This window comes from Channa argus, chromosome 5, assembly GCF_033026475.1.
Source record: "Channa argus isolate prfri chromosome 5, Channa argus male v1.0, whole genome shotgun sequence".
Taxonomy (NCBI): domain Eukaryota; kingdom Metazoa; phylum Chordata; class Actinopteri; order Anabantiformes; family Channidae; genus Channa; species Channa argus.
In genome coordinates this window covers 12,798,677-12,826,142 of record NC_090201.1, presented here as the reverse complement: position 1 = coordinate 12,826,142, position 27,466 = coordinate 12,798,677, and the positions used below count along the sequence as shown (strand labels likewise).

The 27,466-nt window shown below is 36.3% G+C and overlaps 1 protein-coding gene across 27 annotated transcripts; it reads right to left on the bottom strand.

Moving 5' to 3' along the window:
• Positions 1 to 545: 545 nt before the first annotated feature.
• On the bottom strand, positions 546 to 26,636 carry znf740a (zinc finger protein 740a). Of its 27 annotated transcripts, none has more exons than XM_067503706.1 (21): positions 26,151 to 26,636; positions 23,597 to 23,759; positions 23,207 to 23,389; positions 22,055 to 22,201; positions 21,327 to 21,447; positions 21,001 to 21,084; positions 18,964 to 19,047; positions 17,137 to 17,220; positions 16,566 to 16,649; positions 16,031 to 16,114; positions 15,636 to 15,719; positions 14,926 to 15,009; positions 13,099 to 13,182; positions 12,628 to 12,711; positions 12,229 to 12,312; positions 11,686 to 11,769; positions 8,409 to 8,492; positions 7,913 to 7,996; positions 5,200 to 5,283; positions 4,673 to 4,791; positions 546 to 4,476 (listed from the first exon to the last, which is right to left on the bottom strand). In XM_067503706.1, the coding sequence occupies exons 2-21, from the start codon at positions 23,639 to 23,641 to the stop codon at positions 4,303 to 4,305; spliced, it is 1,965 nt and encodes a 654-aa protein (XP_067359807.1). In that variant the 5' UTR covers positions 23,642 to 23,759; positions 26,151 to 26,636; the 3' UTR covers positions 546 to 4,302. The 27 variants fall into 27 exon arrangements, with proteins under 27 accessions (XP_067359807.1, XP_067359808.1, XP_067359817.1 ...); XM_067503707.1 differs by lacking the exon at positions 26,151 to 26,636 and adding an exon at positions 25,813 to 26,064; XM_067503716.1 differs by lacking the exon at positions 13,099 to 13,182.
• Positions 26,637 to 27,466: the final 830 nt, after the last annotated feature.

Sequence of the window (27,466 nt, the reverse complement as noted above, 5' to 3'; positions counted from 1 at the left end):
AGCCGAGAACGGCAGCGTGTGTGCGCGCAGCCAACAGTAAAAGGTCTGATGTGTTTCCATCATTGTCGTCTGTTGACGCACTGAAGTGTGAGGTGGATGCAAATGTAGGATTGTAGTTGCAGTTGTACTCCGTGCTACCTCTTAATTACTTCACCAGCAACAATATGGTGATTGAAAATAACCTAATTGACTTAATAATAGGCCTTCATTTGCGTTCTTCGCTTCTACAGTCCAATATAGGTTTTACACTAATAACAGCCTCTACCATTCTCAGCACTGGTATATTTTGTTTCAAAATAATTTTGAAGTATTTAACAAAAGTGTATTTGTTTTCCTAAACATAAATAAACAACATGCTCCAATGCATAAAAACTAACATTACAAATCAAATATTTTGGAAGAAAAATCATTAAAATGTGTTTAAAATGATGTAAAGGTTATAAACCATGTTTTCTCCTGTAGGACATTGGCCTAGAGCTTTGAAGAGTGGTGTGTGTGTGTGTGTGTGTGTCACACAGTTTCTTCACAAAACAATGTATACACAGTAAATGCTTAACATTTATTGTAAGTACTCTACGTACCAAAAGTTAAAGTAGTCAACTAAGAAAACTATGTATTTAACTTTTAATACTGTTAACAATTGTACAAGTCTTGTATAACTTACAAATGTTACAAACTTACAAAAAAGTAAAAGGCAAAAAAACCCAACAACCATCACTTATTAAATATGAGAGCCAAAGTTAACTAGCAGGTTGTTCTGGAAAAAACAGCACCGCTAGTAAAGCTCATACAGGTGGTTAAATAATATATTTTTAGTTAAAGATTCTCAGTATGAAAACTAATTATTAGCAAAAAGTAACTTGTAACTAACACTTTCCTGTACTAGAGTTGCAGTTTCTAGCTTTCAGCTTTAGTTCAGATTCATCTTTCGGAGGCCTAAGTGCCAAACAGCAGCTAATAATCAGCAGATGTTCCAGAGCTCAATCAGGCTGCTGTCACAGCTCACAGTGAGTGTGATGTTTAAAAACAGTCACAATGATCACAGTGAACCGTGTCTGAAGTTCTAGTGTTCTTTTGTCCCCTGTGTCTCCTCCTAAAGATGGGTTGACAGGAAAACTGAAAGCTAGAAACTGCCACTTTAGAGTATATCTACTCCTGTTAATGTGAGGTTTTTTTTTGAGGCTACATTTAAAAAAAATCTGACCATAAGACCACAATCCTTGTAAAACTTGTATAACAAGAATGAGTTTTGAAGTCCATATTTCATTAAACCATATTTACAATATTTTCTCTACTCTGTCGTGTGTAGACTGTAAATCATGCCATAACACAATTTCCTTTACAAATTCTTTTATTTTTAGCATAATAGTAAGAAGCCTCTCCTCTGATTTTCATACAGTTGAAACAAATTGGATCACAAGGGTACATATTAGTTAGCCCATTTTACAATAATCATTGTAACACTTTTTTAGGAAGTTATTCTTATGCACTCGTTTTCCTACACAAAATAATCAATATCAAGATCCTACCGTAACTGAGGACCGCAACTCTGCATGCAAGACTAATAAAGAAAACAACTAATCTGTGATAGCTACTGTTATGCTGTTGTTCATCTAATACCATTATCATGATAATTTACTACAAATACCAGGGACTTTTTATAAGAAAGGAAACATTTTCTTGTGGTACTACTGCCTCTAAGGTCAAAATAACAGACTGGGCTCTCAACTGTACTGATCCAAATTGTTCTGTCTGCCTTCTGTGTCATGTTGAGGAGAAAACCGGCTTTGTCTAAAACCTAAAATCTAGTACAGTCTGAAGGAAAAAATATCAATATTTCTTTTTTTGCCTTTTTTCCTTTCACTCCAGTGTTTACAATTTCATCAGAATAAAAAAAAAAGGTCCTTGAAATGATCTTAAAAATGTGATGAGAAATTTCCAGACAAATCCGGAGATTTGTCTGGAAAAAAACACACACACACACAAACACACAAAAACAAACATAAAAACCAAAACCCTCAATCTTATAAACAAATGATCTCAGACTTAAGGATTCTATTGCATTTTAACGATGAGATTGATAATACTAAAAACAATAAATGACAAAGTTATTAACAAGAGACACTAACTATATACTGTATTGCCCTTTAGCCATTTTCAGTATGTGCTCGCACCAGCAGTTTCCCCTTCCACAGATTTGGAATAGTGTTTCAAGAGCAACTTAATGCATTTCTCAAACTTGGCCCCATCACTGCTGCTAGGTTTTACCTTATCTTCTCAAGTCACTTAAAACTGTAAGTCCATCTTTGCACACATAAAACATTGCCTTGCTATCAACGGACCATTTAAAGAAATCTTCCCAGTAATACTTTTGGTTAAAAAAAACAAACAAATCATTTGATAATCACCCAATAATCTGCTACTAATTTGTATCAAACTCAAACATCTCCTCATCCTACAAAGTAGATGCTCCAGTCTTCGTTCTCCACATTCAGTCAAAAACTCATCTGGACCTTCAAGAAAAAACAAACTTTTAAAATCAGTGAGATTCGATTGAGACCAGTCACCTGAAATCAACCTCTACTGTTTAAACTATCTTTTACTTCCTTTTAACAAACAAAAGATGATATCTTGATACATGTGCATGTGTGTTATAAATGTGGACCTCACCCATCACAGAAAGGATCGAGTTTGAAAAACTCAACAGGCACCAACTTTGCCCATTGAACTTTTCTGTGCTGTCTGACCACCAAAGACTTCCACATAGTACGTTCAGAGTTCATAGATAAAAGAAATTTCTTGTTACAATATCATTTAGTACTACAGTGATAATTCGTGTAGCCACACATACTTAAGGCTAAACCCAATGACATGACAGACATCCATTGTTACACACCAATCACATAATATTTGGATAAAAAGGCAATTGTTAGTGTGTTGCAGAGTCAAGAAAGTGTTGACTCAGCTTTGGCCTGCAATCGGCAAAAGCACTGCAGTGGGAAACGATTTAGCACTTTAGACTTCTCAAAAAGGACTGTCCAACTCCCAGCCACTCCTTTAGGATTATATACTGTGTTACACTGTAATCAGTAACAATGATCCAAAATATTCATGATAAAAACAACCTCTTTCAACAGAAGAAGACCGTCTCCTATAGAGCCACTGAAGCCATCAACATTCTGTAACTTTGACAGCTTAAGGATTATAAAAAAAAAAAAAAAAAGAAAGAAGAAGAATGGTGAAAGGATGTCTTGTCTTAGTAAATACATCTGATCCTCGATAAACAGCTGAGAAACCCCCCCGAAAGAAAAAACAAAAATCACTCTAAGGCCACAAGATTGTATACCTCCTGTAATCTCACAATGTGGGAATCTGTACAAACAACATATTGGGACATTAAGTGGCCGTCAACTGCAGCTTGCTCTCTCCCTAACCACTTCTCGAAAGTCCTGGTTTACAGGTATGTAGAAATGCAACATTTTTTTTTTTTTTTTTTATAAACACACAAAGTTACTCAGGATTTCACTGAAATGGTGGCAATAGACTGGATTTGAACACAATTCTAACTTTTGTTTTCCTTTCAGCCCATTAGTGCATAACACATTGCCACTTAAGTGCTGAACTGAAATAGAAATAAACATTTTGAATTATTTACACAAAGTAATCACAAAAACTGTACCTCCTGTGTTGATTACGTCACAGAAATCCACTTGTTTAAGTCATTGTCAGACCAGAGACTGCTTTTAGTGAAATGTCTTCATGGTCAACAGGATGCTAGCTGCAATATACAGAGTGGTTTCCATGCTTTCCCTGGAAGTAATGTTCAGTTTTATGACCTAAGTGACAATCCTTCTGAGTCCAAATGGGCCACAAAGAAAAATTAGAAAGAAGCTCAAATATGTCTCCTCACCACTTCATCCCATTCTGTTGCTAACACATCAGGATAAACAATACCCATTGCCTTTTCACAAGTACCATTAAATGCAGATATATTTGAACAATAAAAACTTTTTTTTTTGCAAAAAATCAAATAGATTAAGTACAAAAACAGGACCACTGTTCATCACAGAAAAGTCTCATCTTAAAAAAAAGAAAAAAAAAAAAAAACAGGGAAGAAAAGAAAACACAGTAAAAAGTCAAAACAAAAACACAAATGTCCCTCTGTCATTAGTAATTCCAAGACTGGAGCTGCAAGACCAGCCTGTGCTAGAGTGGGGTGCCACTTGGCACAGAGCTGAAAAGAAGGAACCCTGTGGCTTGTCCCGTCTCAGGCGGTGATGTGGATGTTGGGAAGGTGGAATGTCAGACTGCCAGCCGCCCTGGAGGGGGGTGCAGGGGACTCCAGGTTGGGGGTGCGGGTGGAGGTTCTTGGGGATATGGGCGAGGTTCGCAGCATGGCTGGTTCTCTACTTTGGCTACACCGCGACCCTGGCACAGCCGCCGATGCCGCAATAGCCTGTCTGTCCGTGAAAAGTTCTTGATACAAACAAACAAAACAAAACAAAAAAAAAATAAAAATCAAGACAATTATTTCGGGGAGTACATCAGTTTCTGATCAACAAATGGCAGCAAACAAAAGTGTTAAATGTCCATATGCAAGTATTCGGGTTGTTACCTTAGGGTCAGTTTCCTTTTTTTGTTTTTGTTTTTTTTTTTTTACATTCGAACATACCTGCTGGCACCGCTCACATTGGTAAGGCTTCTCCCCACTATGGACACGCTTGTGTCTCTCAAGGTGGTAGCGCTGGATAAACCTCATATCACACATGTCACAAGCAAATGGCTTCTCTCCTAAGAAAGCACACAAATACACAGTCAATGCATCAATTTTAGCGTCTCGTATTAACAAACTGCGTGCATCTGTTACTTACTACTCTCTTTGTATACTAAACTTCCAACACTTGGAAAAAAGTTGCCCTATCATTAAAATTCAACATTGTAGCTTCAGCATTTGCACATTTATAATTCAAATAAGCCTTGTCATCAACTCATTATGTGTAGATCAGAGTGGAATTTCTTGTTTTCATGGCCCAGATCTATGCAGCACATAGACCCCAAAAAGTGGGGCAAGTATTCTGAGGCTGGTTCAACATCCCATCAAATGATAAGACAATCCAATCTCGAGTTTGTCGTGACCCTGTTCTGTTGCAAGCGCCAGAGCCTCTCTCAGTAATTAGGGTACGGTAAAGGAACGCATACCCGTATGAGTGAGGCTGTGTCTCTCCAGGTGGTTACGCTGAATAAACCTCATGTCACACATGGAACAAGCATACGGCTTCACCCCTACACACACAGAGCAATGCATTAGCTCTACTACCCAAGTGCAAGAAATACAACTTTTAAGCTCAAGCTACCACAAGGACTAAAAAATGTGAGAGCGGTAATGTTCCTTTTTCAATCTACATATGTTGGAATGTGCAGACATGCAACTAAAAATACAGTAATACATGTAGATTTGTAGAGATGGAGCTACCAAAGTCTGACATCAAATCAAAAAATATTAAGGTCTCTTATATGCAATTGTTACATTCTCTTTTGTAATAATCTGTAACATCTTCACTTGCACTACAACAAAATGATTTCATCATCATGTCAGTCTTATCTATTGTGCCTATATTTACCCCACAATAGTATAATACCATTAATTATCATATTTTATGTTTATTCCCTACAAAGATAGTTTTCCTCAATATTACCACAGAAGGTTAACAATAGTGTTTATATTGGAATTTGTCACAAAGCAATTGCATATTTCCATGAATGCAAAGGTAGCAGAATTAGATGTTTGGAGGCCCTGTGTTATATGTAACATAATTATTAGTCCTGTCAGACTGAAAGATAAGAGACACAAAAAGTACACAAATTATTATAGTAGAGTTGAATTTTAGAAACATTTTTAAACATAATTTTTTATACTTTAATACTTTTTCTTGGTATAAATCTGCAGCTAGATTGAGTATTGAATGCACAAGTGGAACTGGTTCATTAAAGCTGACAGGTAACTCCATCTTTTGCCTCTTTGTTACTTTTACATTTTCTTGACTTGCCCTCCAGTTTTCTTTGTCAGATTTTTTTTTTCAGTTGCCAGATTTAAGTTGGTATTCAAACAAATATGAGCTCTTGCATGCTGCAGGAGTGCTCCATTCAAACAAGAAGATCCATGTTGAATTTGAATGTGAAACCATGCAGCCGTGTACATGCAGCAGAATAGTACTCTGATTTCTCCTCCACCTCAAAGACTTATTCTGGAAGCCTGGTGCACAGATTTTTATAGTTAAATAAAATGCTGCTTTCTGATTTTTTTGCGTGTGTCTTTGTGTCACAGTGGTGACAGCGCAGGGGGAAAGGGAAGAAGTGAAAAACACGGAGCTGATTCACAACGGGAACAGTCTGAATTTAAAAAATTCCACTAAAGTGACTCATTTAGACTTCTACAAGGCATTTTGGTAAAGTTTCTGTCGGACTTAACGCAGAATTATACTTCTTAGTCGAAACACATAAACGTTGATGCTCGGACATTCAGATACCATCACACAATAATATTTTAACACTTGCAGGGTAGTCGTACGTGTCCACAAGACGGCAGTATCGAATTTAAAAACCTTGATTTGGTGAAAATTACTCCAAAAACAGAAATGCAAATCACCTGTTCTACAATTGACAACACTTAGCGCCTGTAAAGGTAAAATTTCAACAATAAAATGGAAAGGACCTGATGACCTTTTTCCAAACCCCTGTAGGAATGGGTCTTTGGCAGGATGCTCTGCTGAGGTGTGGTCTACTGAATTGAATTTCACAGAAGTAGAGATTAAAAAATTAAAATGAGAAGAGAAAGTATGTGAAGCCTCTAGAGTTCCCTTGTTTTCTGCCAAAATCGCTCAGCTGAGGATGTGATGTATAGGATAGAACTACAATGTACTGTGCTTTGTTGAATAAAGCTAGGAATATTTTAATGGATAACAGCAGGGGTTATTTCAAAGAAACCAAACAGTCCTATGTGAAGTACCCACCCTTTCTTATTTTCCATTTTCCCGAAATGCACATCTTAAAACAAATTAGTGGGACCCTGTTGCATTCTAATAAAAGTACAGTCTTTACCCAAACATAGTAAAAAGAAAATGCACTAAAGCTTAAATAACGCAGCAGTACAACAATAGAATATACACAATAAGATATATAAATATAAAAGACAAAACTGTAAACATCTAGACAGGTATGAACGGATGTGTTTCTGCTTCTACTTTTTTGTTCTTCAACCTTTCAGTCGTATTCCTGGTTCTATCCCAATTTTCAACATTTTCCAACCAGCTTGTTCGACACACATCTCTGCACTATGTGTTAAGATTTGTGAGGTGTACACACCGTGGCCTCTGCAAGCGCCGTTGGCTTCCCGACTCTGTTTAGGTCCACATCAACGATTACGTGTACTGAGGGAGAAGTATAATTCCGCCTTTGGGCACACGTTGTTTTAAAAAAATGACGCACCGTTGCCCCCTTAATGATCTCTCCTTCATTCAGTCTTTCACTCAGCTGTATGTTCCTACTATGTTTTGTTATCTATTGAGCCTTTTAAATAAACTTGTTTGTTAATCCAACAGGACTCCCAGGACTATACTTCATGATTCATTCATACCTTAAACAACATTCGATCCAGTGTCTACACTATTTGCCAACAATCCTGGAGGGCAGCATAGAGCTTGTTGTTAAATAGCTTAACTTTGTTTGAATTAAAATGGTCATTTAAGAATTAGAATTAAAGCAACTACTTGAGCAACAACAAGCAGCTTTATTTTTTTTATATATATATTTTTTTAAAAACGACACAGAAAAATGTGCCTATTTAAATAATCATGAGTAAAAACGTGAGTAGTGATCTATAGATTGTGAGAAGGGCAGGTGCACGGACCCATACCCGTATGTGTGAGGCTGTGTCTCGCCAGGTGGTAACGCTGAACAAACCTCATGTCACACATGGTGCAAGCAAAAGGTTTCACACCTGAATGCAGAGCAGCAATACATTATTTTCAAGACTTCAAGTTCTGTGCCACAATCCATCAATCAGCAAAGCACTTGTAAAATCTAAATACAATTGATGGGTTGTTAACCACTTTTTACTTATGAGAGTTTCCTATAAAGAATGCAATTTTGTTTTTTCCTTCAATCAAGTCCAATCAAGAGCACAACAAACTGTTTTGGTCAGATTTCAAATCCACGAATAAACACATCACATGAGCTGATGATGTCATAGTACAGACTTGCTTTAATGCTGCATTTATATACATATTGCAGAATGGACTACAAAATTGTGCTGATTATTTATACAGAAAAATAATGACTGACTTTTTTTTCAAACATAATACAAGTATAGTCTCATTTCAGTGACATGGGTAAGGTGGGCGGACGCATACCCATATGAGTGAGGCTGTGTCTCGCCAGGTGGTAGCGCTGAAAAAACCTCTTGTCACACATGGTGCAAGCATAAGGTTTCACACCTAAATGCAAAGTAGCAATATTATATCACCTACATTTCACTTTTTTTAACCAATAAATGCCCTGGCTATTGGTTATTAACCACACATTTGCCAATTCATGCAAAAACAAAATGATATGTCAAATGTTTCCTTCATGTAACACTTCTATTTACCAACACAGACCAACCAATCAAATATTTTGCTTCATCTGTGTCTTTAAAGCACATTTCAAAGGCAAAAACTTTACGCCATCATACATGTCAAGTAATTGAGGATTGTACCATTAGTGATCTTGCCTATGAGGGCTGTGACACACCAAGCCGACCGCCAGCTGATCGGTGAGCGTCTGTTGCCCTAGGTGTTGTGTTGTGACCTGCACCGTTGGTACTAGTTGGCAGCCCTATAACGAATCGCACTCTGCACCTTGGGGACTGATCTGTACAGAATGCACATGAACTGGGCATACAAAGGCTATGTGCAGCAACTTTAATTTACCAGTGCTATGAGAATCAAAATCAATATAGTCTCTGTATGGGCCTCCCTTTCCACACCCTGCTACATCTCTGCTTTGCTCTTTAACTCGATGTCATTATCAAATTAAAATATATAATACTATAAACCTTCCTGTTTCACATTCCAGTAGTGGGTAGATTCTGTTACTGTTCCAAGCACTTTAGAGAGTGAGAAAGAGAGTGTTTTCCACAGTGGGGGAGAAATACCTTTTTCGACCAACACAATGTTATTGCTCTGAGTTAGTACTGAACCACAGCAACGCTACTCCTTAGCACAAAAAGCACAATACTATAATGTCGCTTTATAAATGTTGCACCTGGCTTTTTGAGACTACATTAGTATTCAAACACTAATCAAATGCATTTTTGTGGTCTATTGTGATTGCTTTGCACTAGTATCGATCAAAAGGTTTTTACATAACTCTAATAAATGATACATTGACGGTTACCTTTACAACAAAGTTTTACTTGTTCTCGTTGGTCACAGTAACTAGGGATATCCTGACAGCACTTTTCCCCAGACTGAACAAGTGCTTAAATTTGAGTACTGCCCAATGCAGAGTACTGATAGAAGTAGTAAACTTTGGCTTCTAGTATGAGCTGCTGGACAGTAAAATCCTCCTCAATCCACTGTAATGGTAAAACTAATATGGCAGCAACCAGTGTTTAATAAATGGAGCAACTTTCACTGAAAAGAACAAAAAGAAAAGGAAAAAAGATGAACACAGCACAGATTTAGGGTGAGATCCTGGAAAAGCAGCACAGACAACATGGTCTGTAGAGCAGGGGTCTCCAACCTTTTTTCCTCAGAGAGCTACTTTTACAAATGAAAATGGCCAAGAGCTTCTCATGTTTTGTAAGATGTATTCTCATAGCTCATTTCAACCTAAACAAACTGATAAGCCGTTTTCCTAAACCTTTACAAAATGTTGGTGTCCACAACTCAAATTTTGCATTAAAACCTCACAAAAAATATTTTTGCTTTCATGTCATGTTATACCAGAACATTTTGCTAGATTTGTCACTAGAGGGGTCTGAATACTTGCTAAAAGTAGTGACAAAGTCACTAAGTTGGCAACACTGATCACCCCTGGCTTATTAACATGACCGCAGCACACTGTTTGACAACAAATTGTTAAATAATCCTTTTGCGTAAGAAGGGAGTGGGACACTTATGAATTTTATTGGTTTGCTGAATGACTACTCAAGTTTGACTAATAAAGTTTTAAAATTTATGTAGGATTCAATAACCCTTTGGATAGCTACTAGGAAAGTGGTCACGAGCTACCAGTGCTCCCAAACAATGTGTTGGAGACTCTTGCTGTACAGCCTACACAAGAATATATAAAAAGCCCTGTTGCCGATGTCAGTCACATATATTAAACTTCAAAATATTCTTTAGAAACCTTAGTATGACTGTTAGCAACTACATATTAAGATTTTAGCACAGCAGAGCTCAAATTCGATTTTACTTTTGTCATCAGTTATCTTAAAATATCTCTAAACCACAGACATTTTTACACCTCCATCTACTTGTGAAGGATAATGTGGTATTGGATGCAGTATCTGAGACGTTTTACAAGGAAAACAAAGGCAGCCCAATGCCCAATATTAGTATCGGGACATCCCATACATTAGCCCCACTGCTAGCACCTAACAATAGTTCTAGATCAGCAAAGAGTTGGTAATAATCTGGAAGCACATTACCTGTTTTTCCGGAAAAGGGGTAATAGTTACTGAAAAGAGGACTACTCTCTACGTAGACAGACACTTGGACATAGTCAACTTTTGGGGGAAAAAGTTATTTAAAAAAAAAAATTGATCTCATCATGACTCATATTTCACATAAATTTACCAACTGAGAATTGTTGAAATGATATTTAAGATTTATTAAGCAGAAATCATCTTGACATCTTTTTATTTAAGAGCAAGGGAAACAGTTCCTTCTTCAAGTGTTTTTTTACATTAAAAATAATTGAAAGCAAGTTATCTTTTACAATCTTTCGTAGCTTTTTTGTGATTAAAAAATAAACCAATATGTGACCCCAAAATGGTGACAAGTCAGAACATTTGAACATGTGTTGGTGGCTTTTTAGCCGATTTAGCATGTTGAATCGACAGCCAATCAGCCACTGAAAGAGGCAAAACAGCCAAAGCTTAGCAAATCTGGGCATGGGACTGAAGTAACAAAGTCAAGAGGGCACACAATTAAGAATTCTCATTTTTGATCTGGATCTCATCTGATCATTTTAAAATAAGAATGTTTTCACAATGTGAACCTATGGTTCCATATACAGTACATGCTTTATGCCAAACAAAAGCAATGTGACCCAACGCAACAGTTTTTATGTCGACTTGGTATGTCTCTGCCCTTAGAAGGGAGCTTCTAAATAAATATTATAAAAATGTGGCGGCCAAAATGCACTAATAAGCATTTTAAAAGCACAGAATGAAGCCAAATATATGGTTTTTACAGTGTTACATAATTTTAATTAAAAACTGCTAAAGGTCATAAAATAAAAAAGTCTGTCTAAGAATAAAAAATACAAATATAGCAAATGACTTGAAAGTTTTGCTCAGCTACTAGTGCTCTAATGTCTATACGATAAGACCTCTGCTTTCCTTGTTCTGCTGATATTTTCACAATAAACACTGTGTAAAAAGGACCTACAAAATGTGAGGGCAGGTGCACTGACGCATACCCGTATGAGTGAGGCTGTGTCTTGCCAGGTGGTAACGCTGAACAAACCTCATGTCACACATGGTACAAGCAAAAGGTTTCACACCTAAACGCAGAGCATTAAGGTATTATTTTCAGATCTTGCATTTTTTGTGTGTTCACAAGCCATCAACAAGCAAAATACATTAAACATCCATTAGAATTGATGGGTTGTTAACCACTTTTTTAAATTGGTTGGGAATTTACTTCTTGACAAATAGGCTACATGCTTGTTTAGTTTTTGCTTTTTCCAATAAATGATACAGCTAAATGTTTAAATCCAATTTTCAAATCCACAACTCAACACATCACATGAGCTGATGATGTTGCAGTCCTCTATTTCTTTACACCCCAAGATTTGCTTTACTCTTGCGTTTATGCGCATGATGTAGGGTAGGCTTGAACTAGAAATAGTACTGCTGCTCAGTTTAACAAAAATACTCAGCTGCCTTGAATGACTGACTCTGTCTCTAACATTATGTACAATTTGATTTCAGTGACATGGGTAAGATGGGCGGACGCATACCCATATGAGTGAGGCTGTGTCTCGCCAGGTGGTAGCGCTGAAAAAACCTCTTGTCACACATGGTGCAAGCATAAGGTTTCACACCTAAATGCAAAGTAGCAATATTATATCACTTTGCCTCACTTGTCATTTTTTAAATTTAGGAATTCATATCTTCAATATTGGTTATTAACCACACAATCGCCAATTCATGCAAAAACACAAAATTTAGTTTTGTCCATTTTGTAGCGATGTAGTTACCCACAAACATCAAAACATTGATGAAATCATTTATGGTTATGTCAACTGATAAAACTGACAACTTTATAATTTACATTAACATATCCATTCAATAACAAGCATTTGTAAAGTGGCCTAGCAAATTAAATGTGGACGATGGGCAGGTGCACGGACCCATACCCGTATGAGTGAGGCTGTGTCTCGCCAGATGGTAACGCTGAAAAAACTTCATGTCACACATGGTGCAAGCGTAAGGTTTCACACCTAAATGTAGAGCATCAGGAGAATTAATTTTGTCTCTGCTATCAAGAGGAAAAAATAAATAAATTCTGCACTACTATTTCATAACTGAAGAACACCAATCTGCACTAAATTGATATCTGTGGTTAATAACCAATGTCATACCCTAAAATAATTTACAGGGTTACAATATATTATAATGTTTGTTTGAAATGAAAAAATTCCCAAAGGTGATCTAAAATTCCATTTACACAAACTATAAGTTGATGATGTCATGTAATGCGGTTATACTTCAAACAAATCCTATTGATCATAGTTCTTGTATAAATACAGATATTTCAAACTACATCAAGCATTTAGATGTTGCAGCATCCTAATCTTGTGACTGGGTTAAAATTGGCAGACCCATACCCATATGAGTGAGGCTGTGTCTCGCCAGGTGGTAGCGCTGAAAAAACCTCTTGTCACACATGGTGCAAGCGTACGGCTTCACCCCTATACACACAAAGTACGAACTTTAGCATTAAAAAAAAAAAGAACTCAACTGCCAAAAATGATCGATGTTCAACTTTACTAATTGCTTAGTAAAGTTTGGTTGCACTCATCAGCGCTTTGTTTACACTGGAAATTTCAGCAAGATCAAAAATCTGCTTTTCCAATTGAAAATTACACGATTAAAGTTTAACTGCTAAATACCTAAGACCAAAATTTTAATTGGAAAAATTGAGGTATCATCAGTGTAGTCATCAACATTAGCGCCATACCTATAAACACACCAAATAATCAGACAATTAACTGAGGCGAAACAAGGTCTTTTAATACGCACATGTCAACTAGCATCAAAGCAGGCTTTTCAATGTAATTTCGAGATACTGCGTACTAGTTTCTGAAATAGATTTATTAACTGAAGAACTTTATTCACGCTGATCGCAGACGTTAGACAATTTTAGGCAGTTGGTAAACAACCATGCACACACATTAAGATTTGACATTGGTTTGCAGAGCAACTTATGTAGTGGAAAGCGATAGAAACAGCTCTGGAAAAAAAAAAAATCGTCAGAGAATCTAGCTTGTGATGTAACCAAAAATAAACAAAATATTGTCATTCTTAACATTTCAAATCTGCACTCTTAAATCTGACTGGCAAAATAAAGACTGTCTTTACACAAAATCTCTTCTCTATGTGATACATAATAGAACTAAACTATTCATAACTAGGATTCTGGAAAGTATTTCCTTATCTGTTACTTTGAATGTGAAATGACACAATGACTAAAAGCTCTAACTTTGCATTCCTTTTAAAGAATACCAAAAAAAAAAAAAAAAAAAAAAAAAAGGGAATTCTCTGCTTAACTTTTATACATGTGAATTTTCATGTTAGTGCCACAAATAGGGCTGCACGATACAATAATTTTCACTAGAGGACTTGTGTACAGAAGTAGAATGAGGGAGAGCTAATGGAGAGTGTGAGGAAAATGTGTGTTCTATGAACAGCACTTGTTTAGCACCTCCATTCCCTATTCAACCAATTTCAGCGCATCGAGTACTGTGACTACTGTACTGAAGTAATTTTGGATGGACAGTTTAAATGGTAGTTTAAAACATTCATTAAATCAAGGTGAAAATAATGAAAATACAGTTGACAATGTTTTTGGTCAAGTTCGTCCTCCCGCCTACAGCGTTAACTGACTGAAAATGATCAGGACCTGCACGTCTCAAAACAACTCTAACAACTGTTATGAGTTAAACAGATAATTTAATCCAGCAGAACAAATATGTAGCATGATGTGTTTGAATTTATTTGTCTTACTTAACATTGGATGTCCTGTGATGTGAAAAACACATCACAATGAAGATGCTGAAATGAAATATTGTGCAGCCCTAGCCACAAAAGAGAGTGAAAAATAAATATGGCATTTATGTAAATTATTTTTGGCTTGCAGATACCAAAGTTATTTAATTTCTAAATTTGAGCAAAACAGTTTGTCAAATCTTTTTTTTGGCTTCATGGCTATTATGTCATTTCATATACAAGGTAATGGGAAAATGTGTGCATGTGTTAAATGACCACGAAGCTCTTTGTAAATGCAACATGACAGATGAGCATTTGACAATATAGTGAATGAAAGCAATACAAACTCAAGTTTGAAACAGCCATGTAATGCTGGCCAGGGTAATGAGGTGCATGCATAACAAAAGTCAGGGAGCGAAAGATACAAGGTTCAAACGAAGACGTACCTGTATGTGTAAGACTATGTCTCTCCAGTTGGTAACGTTGTATAAACCTCATGTCACACATGGTACAAGCATAGGGCTTCACCCCTAGACAGAGCACAAGAACATTAGATGTATTTCAATGGTGTGATAAAGTTTAAACACTTAGATTTAAAAGAAGTCATAAAATGCTTTAAGGTTGTTTAAAATTACATGCTTTAGTACAGATTAATTTCTGTCATACATCACACCAAAAAGTCTAAGAACCTGCTGACATCAAGGGTTGTGCATCGGTAATTAGGAAGAAAGAAGGCTTACAGTATTGCAATTTAGAACTATATGGATTTAAAAAAAAGTCATGCTGCAAATAAACTGTTGGTAGTTGTGAAAACTTTGATGCCTGCATCTTTAAAATGCCTTTTAGTGTAATGTGCATTTAATTTCATGAATATGCAATACAGGACTTAACAATACACATGCAACAGTACCATTATAGTGCTAATAACAACACAAGGTAACTGATAGAGTCACTTTCTCAGTGGACAGTTTTCCAACAAAGCCTACAAATTCTAACATTTTTAGAAAGGGAAAGCAATTCAGCAACAATGGTAAGATTATGGTATTGTATAAAGTGGGACTTCTCATTTCCAAAAAAAAGAAAAAGAAAAAAGAAAACCTCCTAGATTTATATTATAGGTTTCAAAGTGAAAGGGGAACAATTAATTCAAGCATACCAGTATGAGTGAGGCTGTGTCTTGCCAAATGGTAACGCTGGAAGAACCTCATGTCACACATGGAGCAAGCGTACGGCTTCACCCCTAAACGCATACAGTACCAAACTTTAGAAAGTGTTTACAGGAACTATGTACACAAAGAATTTCATTTTACATATACTAATCAGTGTTCTAGTAAAAGGCATAAAATGTGTCATGTTAACACTAAAAGCAGTTGTCAAATACAATCATTACACCAGTGCCTAAATTTTCACTTGCAAAAGTACTGAGTTGTGCAAATTACAAGTTTCTTTGGGTTAAAGTAGTCCTACAAAGGCAATGCCTACACACTAGGGCAAAAACTATATCTACAACTCCTGATACTGTCAAATTAGAGGGATAAGTAAAGCTTATACCCGTATGGGTGAGAGTGTGTCTTGCCAGGTGGTATCTCTGGAAAAATCTCATGTCACACATGGAGCAAGCATATGGCTTCACTCCTGCACACACAGATCAAAGTATTTTGTGAAAAGAGGAATATTAACCTAAATGGGACACATTCAGTTTATGTATCCAGACATGCCAAAGGCAGATGTAAGAGTATGATGGAAAACTAAATACAGTCAGCTAACATTTTTTAATCTGTCAACCTCTTAAAAACAAAAATCTCAATTACAAAGGCTCAATTTAACACTCTTCTGCAGAACTCAGGGTACCTTTCAAACTATAAAATGCTGATAAAGTTTTATTTGCAAATGGAAATATCATGGGAAATACGGTTTAAAGAACTTCAAGGAATTAAACTACTCTAGCATTATGAAGCAGATAAAACAGTTTCATATTTAAGAATATTTTTTTAAATATCGACTAAAGTCAACTATGAAGAGACTGCTAAACTCCAGTTAGCTGGGCATTTGGGCTCTAATTGAGCAAAGAAGGGTGAACCCATACCCGTGTGAGTGAGGCTGTGTCTTGCCAAGTGGTAACGTTGGAAAAATCTCATGTCACACATGGAGCAAGCGTATGGCTTCACCCCTATGCACATAAAAAGCAGGTAAATATTAGCTAGTAACAGAAATTATTTTTATACACATTATCATCAACTCTTCCCTTAGAATTGCTTGTTTTTTGCATCTGCAGACCATCACATACTATCATGAAAATAAAATGCTTGTTTTGCTGCACATGGCTATGTAAGTTGTCACCATCAGAATGTGATTTGAAGGCAAATACAGATGAATAAAAAATATATTTTAAGAAATCACTAGTGACAAAGAATAAGTTCGCAGATCAAAGTATAGCATTCAGCAGGGGAAAAGCTGATGTGTACATTGGGGTGCCCCAGTATGTATGCATTTATTTACATTACTGCATGCTTTATATTTTACCATCCTAATACATGTCTGGATACATCTTTACGTTTGTGAATATATGAATATTTAAGCAGGCAGTCATTGTAACCACAGTGTTTACACTGCTATGAGTTGCAGTAAATTAGAAGCTACGGTAAGCAGACGCATACCAGTATGAGTGAGGCTGTGTCTTGCCAGATGGTAACGTTGGAAGAACCTCATGTCACACATGGAGCAAGCGTATGGCTTCACCCCTACATATACAAATTATCAAAATATTAGCTAAGCCATCCCTTTTGCATTAAAGGGAAGCATCATTTACAGACAATAAATAACTAGGACCTAGCAAACATTACATTTATTGTAATTAGGTTTCATGCGAAAGGTGATTTTAATTTTTACTGGCCTCCATCTTCAAAATAAAAAAAAAAATATCTGGAAAACATCATATAACAAAAGCAGCAGCAGGGTAAAAGCCAAGCATGCTCAAAACAAAAAATGAAGGTCGGCAGCAAGACAGCACAGAAATGTCTAAGACAGCGATCACACTGGCCTGCGGAAACTGAAACTTTAACACACATCTCCACTGTTTACAGTTTCAAGCTTGATTTCTCAGCACTGTGATAAGCAGATTTGTTCCAAATTCCTGGAAAATTAAAATTGGGTAATGTCTATGTAGCAGACAATTTGATTTACAGTGGTGTGAAAGTGTACACTGCACTTGATTTCTAGCAATGCAAACTGATAGTCCTTAATTTTCAAATGCTTCCAATCTGATCTCTGCCATATACTTACAGCAGAAGCATATGTATAAACAACAGTGCAACTGTAATGAAAATAATATTTTAAAAGCCAAAGAATTAGCTCAGAAACACAGGTTATACAGCCATTAGTCTCCATGTAAAATAAGTGGGGACATCAAAGAACTATTTACTGTTATACCATGACCACTAAGAGAATCCGCTACTTAATAGGACTTGATCATAAAGAAAACAAACTATTATTTACGCATATGAACTCAAAAGCACATTTGTCATTATCATAGTTTTCCCAATAATTTACAATGTTTGTTTAGATAGTTGTGTAACATAATTTACCAGGACAGAAACAAATAATAAAATGTAATTTGCAGCCATTACTAATTTGTGTACAGTTGATGTTATGTCAGACAACTATCCAGCCGGTGCAGATGATAAAAATGACGTGCCCAACATAACACAATCGCACAAGATTCACCAAAGCACCGCTACTTTGTATTTGTGTGTCACTGAGGCTTTTAGTGACATAGAGCCATTGATAAAAAAAAAATTATTTAATAGTTTCTGCAAATACAAAAACCAGAGACGTGCACAGCATGTCCTAAATATGCCCTATGTTCAGCTTTGCTACTATGATAAGCAGCACTAATTGTTTGTTCAGAAAATAAAGAAAGCCAGCTAAATAATAAAACCTAGAGCTAATTTTGTTGGTGAAGGAATGGTAGAAGAGAAATTGATTGGTCCACAGTAATTTCTGTTCATTTCACAAATTTACTTACAACTCTTATAATACAAAGGCCATATACAGTAATAGGCCATTCTGTAAGACAGGCACTGATTCAATACTATAATAATCCTGGGGCCTACTGTCTCAAGTATTGATTCATGACCTCGCTGTTATATTTATACTCTTTCTATATTTACAAATGATTAATGGTAGAGGTTGAACATATATGGAAAATAATCTACGCTGAAAAAAAACCCAATGGTTTACGTCCATTGAAACATTTCAATAGTTCAATATATAAATGATTAATGTTGCATATTAAACAGATTGTTCTTCTACACTCAAATCAAATTATTGTTTTGGGCCGACATGTTGATTTGGGTTTGTGTTCTCCAGACTGTAAATAATTTTCTTCTCAGTGCTCTCTTGATTAAGAATTATTGATTTCATTCAGAGTAGCTAAATAAATAAAGCTTCTTAATTGAAATTGGGTACGGTAAATTGACGCATACCCGTATGAGTGAGTCTGTGTCTCTCCAGGTGGTAACGCTGGAAAAACCTCATGTCACACATGGAACAAGCGTATGGCTTCACCCCTACACACACAGAGCATAAAATAATTAGCTATTCAGTCTATTAAGAAGTGAAAAGAAGTTTGAGGAAAAAAAAGTGTAGTATGAGTCCAAAACAAAACAAAAGAACAGATGCAATGTTTCCGCAATGACCAGCTGCTTATTCAAGGTCGAGGGATTTTGTTTTTAAATTGTCATTTATGCAATGTTAAGGAACATACACACACACGTTAACGTCATCCATTAAATAAATTGTGTAGTTTTGGATTGATGTTTGTATTGACAATTCTAGAGGAGCAGCGGTTGTCTTACCTATATCTATCTATCTATCTATATCTATATCTATATATCTCTGTGTGTGTGTGTGCGTGTGTGTGTGTACACACACACATGCACGCACACACACACACAGAGAGAGAGAGAGAGAGAGAGAGAGAGATAGAAAGGTATTACCAATATGCAATTTTTTTATTATCCTTACTTTTCATTTAATGTAAAAAAAAAGGTTATATATATAAATAAATAAGAACATAGTCCTTTGATGCCCATACACCTATTTTCATTTTAAAGTAATAAATACATAGTGATTGAAAACTAAAAAAACAAATATTGAATGTGTTTGTAGCCTGTGCTTTAAAGCATTCACATAACTATACAAACTAGAGTCCATCTTTAAGTCCACTATCAAAAAGTCATCACAATATATAAATTCATGACTTTTTTCCCCTCTCAGTTTTTTAAAAAACCAGAATCTTATTTGGCAGGGATACCAGTCAGTAATGGTAGATGTAGGAAATTGACAAAGCTCAAAAATCTAAAAAACAGTAATAGTACTATAACTATTCAGTGTGAACCACTAAGAAATATTTTGGTCTTTCCAAAAAAACAAACAAACAAAAAAAACAATAGAATACAATAGGCTAAAAAATGAGTATGGTCGCCTGTATTTCACTATTGCCAGTGCTTTAATGATAAGTGATAAGTTTGAACTATTTAAAGTTAAATAAAATTGAAGATATCATGCAGTTAACGTTGTTTGATGAAACCAGTTTTGTGTAGTTGGTGGTTTACAAAGGTTTTTCAGCACACATGTCCTCCATCCCTGCAGAAACAGCCCACTGAAAACAATTTCTCAAGTTACACTGAGACAAGACAGACCTGAAGAATAATGTTTCCAGAATGTATCGACAAAATTGCTTATCAGATGGTTAAACAGGGTGGGTGGTCAGTTTGGCCTGTTGCACTAGAAATCACAACCAGCTGTATATTTTAAAGTGTTGTGAAGCATGAACTGCTACATTGAAGATGTTGCAGGAATGTAGTTGCACTTTACAGTGACCAAGCTTTGTGAAGAGCAGTCTGTCAAGCTGACATATTTGCAGGACCCACCAACATTTGCATCAACACAAATGTAAACAATGAACATCCTACTTTACGCGTTAAATAATTTTACAAGAAAACTAGTCAAAAACAACGTGCAAAGTACAAGCATGGTTCAAACAGAATATCACACACCACAGCTGTAGAAAGGTGAATCCTACTTTGAACTTGCAACTTGAATCCCAATTTGAACTTGTGAGTCTATGACACTAAAACTAAACCCACTGAACATTCTGGAGAAGTGGATAAATGAGCATCCAACATCTTTGGGATCTTTTAAAACAGTAATATATCGATTCTTAGACCCTGCAAACATTTCTAAATCTAATGCTAGTCAAATTTTCAACAACTACAATTAAGAAAAAACAAAAGGACAACAAAAAGCTAAATACATTAATGCTATCATAAGAGTTTTTAATAGTGGACTTGTTTGGACTTTATTTTTTTATTTTGTGCGGAACAGATTTTGGGGGTGGCTTTGTTGGAAATTACTGTCCAGAGACAAAATTAACCCTGAGCATCTGTCCATTATTTCAAGTGAGAGACTACAGAGGTAGTCCAGTTTAAGTAATATGGGTACGGTTAAAAGACGCATACCCGTGTGAATGAGGCTGTGTCTCTCCAGGTGGTAACGCTGAATAAACCTCATGTCACATACGGCACAAGCATACGGCTTCTCCCCTAAACCGAAGAGCACCAGTTTTAGTTAAAGTCCCCACAGATACCACCAATTAGCTGTGAGGCAAAAGCTATAACAAGGTTTTCAAGCAGGCCATTGCAAAACCTTACAGTTGCTGCACATTCTTTGATTTAGTCCATCTTAAGCTTTGAGGGCCTCTTTAAACAAATGATTCATGTATTCAGGTATTAAAAGCTGTTAAAGCTTAAATGTAGAATTTAGTTGTTCCAAGCTTGACCCATACCTGTGTGAATGAGGATATGTCTCTTTAGGTGGTACCCACTCCTGAATGCTCCATAACAGTGATCACAAATAAAGTTTTTTTGCACTTTGGACGATGGACCATTTTCATCTCCACCTGTGCCCTAAGACAGACAAGAAAACATACTTGGTTATTTAAAATGCTTTCCTTAAAATGCATTTGTAATATTAAATCTGTCTCATTTTAAAACAGTGCATTTCTATCTCTCACTCAACACACACAGGCTTAGAATCTGTTGTAAATTTGAAAATCGATTTTGACTACAACGCAAAACCATTCTCATAAATATTTTCTTATTTGTAAAACCCAATTTATCTTTGGTATGAAACAGCATGACATTAATGTTTGTTTTGCTTTACTACATGTAATTAACATCTGAATTGAGAAAAATCCCACAATCCCTTTCAGTTGCCTATTGCCCTTATGTTACTGCTCCCCCTCTTGTACACACAACTGCAGTTATTGTGCTCTGCTTCATTCTCCTCCCCTCCCCCTTTTCCTCTCTGGAGATCCTCCACATCTTCCCTGAACTCCTCCCCCCACCCACCACACAAACAAAATGTGCATACATGAAAGCTGCATGTCAGGCACACTTGAGTAAAGTTTATTGGGGTTACAAAAATATGTACAAGCAGCTAGAGACAATGTATCAAGTAAAAATGAATATGCACAGCAGAGACCATTCCCGATATAAAAAGCAAAAAACTCACCTTCCCTCCCCTTCCTTCTTGTTCTCTCACTTTACAGGGCGTTACTGATTTCCTGTTCTTTTTTTTCTGCTGCATGTCCTCGTTGGCCCTCATCTCCTTCTCATCCAGCAGACGGGGAGCCTGGAATTCACCTTCTTTCCGGATAAGCTAAAAACCCAGAAAATAAATGTTACATTTAGATATATAGATGTATTTTTAGTCGCTCCCAAAGACATTGTTTTTGTGTTGTGTCTTTTGGTGTTTTTGTGTTGTCAAATTGATTACTATGGGTTTGATTAATATGGGTTTTTTGCTTGTGTTTTGTCTATTTGCATGTGTTTTGTCAACGTGATGTGAGCCCCCAGAGGCCACTGTAATATATAGATATAAAATAACCCAAGCACACAACAACACCAATAAAAACACACAAAGAATCTGACACAAAAGTCATCAACACAAAACTAACAGGAAATAAAATCAATTAAGGCTGCACAATGAATAATATAAAAACAACAAATCTGAGCAAAATAAGCAAAGAAATGTTGAAATAATCAAGAAGATAAAAGTGAGTTCTGCAATTTATTACAGTCTGATGGTTCTAAAATGTAAAAACCTGTCTTCTAACAGCTTAATGGATAAACAAAAAAAATAAGCCACACAATTTGATGTCAGTTTGCACTTAATTGCCTTATTAAAATGTGAGTTCATGTTTTCATTCACAGATATCCACAGTCGCAATGTGGGCTTTTAAAACAAGCACTGAAGGTAGAATAAAATGAATCATGTTGACTCATGGCTGTAATGTCATAAAAAACATTAGTGACATTTTTAAACCACCCCATATAAGCTGTATCTAAGTGTGCTTTAACATTTTAAACCATATGAACATTTGTTATGTGTATTTTCCCAAAGTACTCTTATGTACATTCTTAGAAGTGTGGGTCTGTAAATATTGGAATTTAACCAACACAGGATTTAAAACTATGTACATAAGTTACAATGGGAGATAAAAAAAAACATTATATAATGTGCTGATGAGGGCAAGGTTTTGTTGTTTTGAAACAAATGCAGTAAACAAGAAAGCTGTAATTTATGAAAGACAATAGGCAAAATTATTTAAAAGTATGGCATAAAATCAGTCTTTAAATATGCATTTGCAGAGTAGGTTCTAACCAGAGGGGGACAGCTCATTCCTGATGGGAGGATCATATGGCTCTGGGGAGCACGGTCGGGTCCCTCTCTTTGTGGTGGTCCATGGCCAAGTGGAGCCATCATTTTTTTGGGCGGAGCAGCCATGGAGCTGGCCTGCATCAGGGCCATACTCGAGAGCACAGCTTCGCAGCCAAGCAGCCCTGCCTGCAGGGGAAAAAAAAGAATGAAGAACAGCCCTCTATCAATTATAGCAATCATTCCAAAATAGCCTGATATTTGAAATTATCTACATTTAAGACAACATTGCCAGACACATGGCATTTGTCAGATTATTCATCAACGACAACATCCTGAGTGACACAAGACTGCATAAAAGTTATTTGTAACCACTTTGGTGTTCTCAAAACAAACCCATTTCATATGGTCGCGGACTGAGCTGCTGGGCAGGTGTGACATTGCTGAGGTGTATGTGAGCACACAGACAGGGGTGGGGACAAGGTCATCCAGAGATCCGTCAATCAGGATGGTCGGGCTGGTGGGAAGCCACACCCACCTCACTCATCTAGCATTAAAACTGAGGAAGAGGAGGATGTGGATGAAACAGACAAACATTAAATGGCAACATCACAAAATAGAAAATTTAATTGTTCTTTTTTTGATTAGATTTTGCTTTGTTTTTGATTAGAAACTTTTCAGTATACTTACCATAACAGAAATTAGTTATAGTTACTCTTACTGTATAATGAACTTTTGGTTATGTTTTTCACATTAGAGCTACCTTTGCCAACCATGGCAATGATAAGATGGAATTATCAAAGTAAATAAATTAATTAACAAACACACCAGCCATTATTACCATGTTACAACTGGTACTATAACTGATGATCTAATTGTTGTTATGAGCATACTGGGTTGACAAACAAAAGATATATACCAAATAAATTTAAAAATAGTGAAAAGAAATGTCTTATCATCTTATCTTATCATAACATAAACAGCTACTTTCTTAGGTATGCAAAATGACCTGTTTAACTAATATGCGCCACTCGACTGCAGGGTTATTTGAGGTCAACCCACCTTTTCTAAATTCAGACTACTTTTTTTTTTTAGTTTAGACAACAAAATGTGTAGAACCACATGGTCTGCATGATTTCAAATACTAATTTAAAAAAAAATTCAGGTTCCAATTCTACATGTTGCTTTTGTTTGGTCTCGCTATGGGCTACAAGAAGTTACATATATAAATGGTGTTTTCTGCTTAGATCCGATGGTAGGAAACTAGATATATTGACTATAACATGTTCTGTTTGAAAAAAAGAAAAAAAAGAAATTGAAACTACTGTAACCCTTTACTCTGATACAAAATTGTCCTAATATTGTATTTGTTTTATTTACTTATTACTTGTTATATTTTAGCGTTTTAACCCCCCGGCTGCTTGGATAAATTGTAAACACTATCTACACATGAACATTCTGATAAAACAAATGTACATTATACACCTTTGAAACTCAGTAAGAGCTTACATTTTATACAAAAATATATGCATGGCAAACAAGTGACAACAAGACTGCACAGAAAATATGGAGGAGAAAATAATCTTTATCTTTCAGAAGAATCACCACTTTAAAGCACCACAAAACAGCAGATTAAGGCTATTTTTGAGAATTACCTACACCTGGTATTGTTGTATTTGAAAACTTCTATGTTGTAAAAATACTAAATATATGTATTATTAATTATTATTTTTAAGTCATGAACAGTTAAAAGACTGAACAAAATTTAGGGACGAGTAAAAATGTTAATAAAATGTAGGGAGCAGCTATGCTATTATTCAAGTTAGTGTTCCTACTAGGAAACAAATCAGTAGAAAGCTCTAAGTCTAAGTCTCCTGTATCTGATTTAACCCTTTAGTTAAATGGGAGCAAACTTTGAAGATGCAGCATTTCGCCTTATGTGGAATCATATGTGGAATCATCATCACTTGCAGGAGAATGTAACGGTTAACGTTTGTAATGTGTATTTTTTAGAAACCATACAGACACTTTCCATTTACCAACAGTGATCATCTTTTAAACTCAGTTTTGCACGTAGGGTTTAATTACTAGTTAGCTATGTTACAATGAGGCCATTAATGTAACGTTATTCAAAGAAACGTTCTTCGATCTTGTGATTTTCCCGTTTTAACGCTACATTTACACTTTGTCCAACATGGCAACGTAACGTTACTTGCGTGGCATAAAAAAGTTAACTGTAACCAGATGGAGGCAAAGTAGTCTATACTTACAACCTACGGTGCTTTAGCTATCGGTGCTGTTAGCAAGCTAACGTTGAAAGCGCTAACATTAACTGACGCTAATTAAAAGACTTTTAACTTGCACTGTGTCGTACAGTACTATCGATGTGATAGCTGTCCGCAGTGAAAAAAACCAACATTTGACTGTATTATTGGTTTGAAAATAAATGTAATTTTTCCAAACTGGCTGAGCTGGCCTTTATACAACCCCCAACCTAACGTTAGTTTTGCTGATGTTGAACAAGCTGGGTAAGATCAGCTAGCCACCAGCTAGCCGCTCCCTGGCGCCCTCACCCACTTTAATGTTAGGAATCGAACAAATCTGTAGCCCACCTGGTTATCGGTTTGATACAGTATCTCTACGGGAAAACGCATCTTGCGAACTGCATTAGTTAATCTTTTCACAATGGTACTTTTGTAAGACACAGGTTCGAGACAAGACTGAGCGAAAAACATTCGTGATGGCCGTCGTTGCGAGTGCCTCCCCCTCCCGACGATTAAGCTAACGTTTGTTAGCCTGCTAGCAATTGCTAATGTTCACGTTGTGATATCTGCCTAAATCCCATTGGTTCCTTCTCCGAGCATGAATTTTAGAGATGAAAAAAACAGACAATTGCACGTACAGTCAAAATTCACCGAACATCGAAATAAAATGAAAGAGGTATATCTACCTTTCAGCTTTACTCGCCCGAGGTTTTCAATACCGTCTAGTTTACAAACACAGGAAACGCCACAGGATGTAACCCACTCCCCCACACAGCAGCAAAGATTCCTCAAGCGAAGAGAAAAGGGTCATCTTCTTTATCACCTCTCTGCGACCACACAGTGCTTCGTTAAAAATCGGCTGTTGGTCCTTGTTTTGCAGTGTTGTGGAGACTTGACGCCTATTGTTGTATGGGTGTGTTACTGTGGTGGAGCAGGCCTCTCCGTTTGCAGCAGATTCAGACGACGACTGAGGAGACGCAGATAAAAAGGAAGGAGTGAACGTTTAAAATCACAGAAAACAGGGACATGCGGGCATACATACACTGGTGGTTATACTGTTCAAATCCGCCGCGTCTCTGCCCTGTTTGGCTCAAGCACGCCTTGAAACAAATTAATAATATTTTTATAGTATTGTTGCCATCGATACATCCTGGTTAATTAATATTAGCCGTTTAACGAGTGGTGACATCATCAGTTGTGTCCGTGTTGGTGTATTTGGAGGAACTTCGCACAATACATTGCATGATTACGTGAAATAAAATCAACATGGAGATTAGTCAGATAATTAGCATAAAGAAAAAAAATCAGTCTTTTACATTTGTGGAAATGTGTTGTTAGTGAATAATGCCCTTATAGTCGTTCTGTGGAAACATCATGTTGTATCCTATTTACTGATCGTGTTCATTTGTTTTTATTCATTATGAAACATAAAAATGCGCCCTGTCCAAAAACGTCCTCCATTACGTATTCTACAGAAGTCGGCCTATGAACTGAAAATTCCCACTTTCCAGGATATAATCTTTTCAAGCCCTATATAGTGATGTGAGTGCATTATTAATACCCTAAAGGTATTGTTTCGTTCAATTGAGTGTTGCAGTGTCTTTCCTTTTGATGACTGGGAGGTCACAGAAAAACACTTTCATTTTCAGATAAAAGAAAAACTTAAAGCATCTGACCTAACTTCATTGCCCCCAGATTAGAGTGATCAGTTCACTGTAACAGCACTGGGACTTGCCCAGATGACCTGCCTTGTAAGTGCATCATTCACATGAGCTTATTTACAAGGCAAATATAATACAAACATCCAATGGCACAGCAACCATTCATCTTTATTTCAAGTTACATTTAACAAGGTGTCAAAGGTTATTTTTTCTGCAGACACTTAAATGTAGACAATCTTAAATTTATATAAAATCAGAATCAGAAAATAATATCAAAAATGGGAAAATAGGCCCTATAATATGTTGCTTTATACGGATTAAGATGTCTGGACTTTTTTATA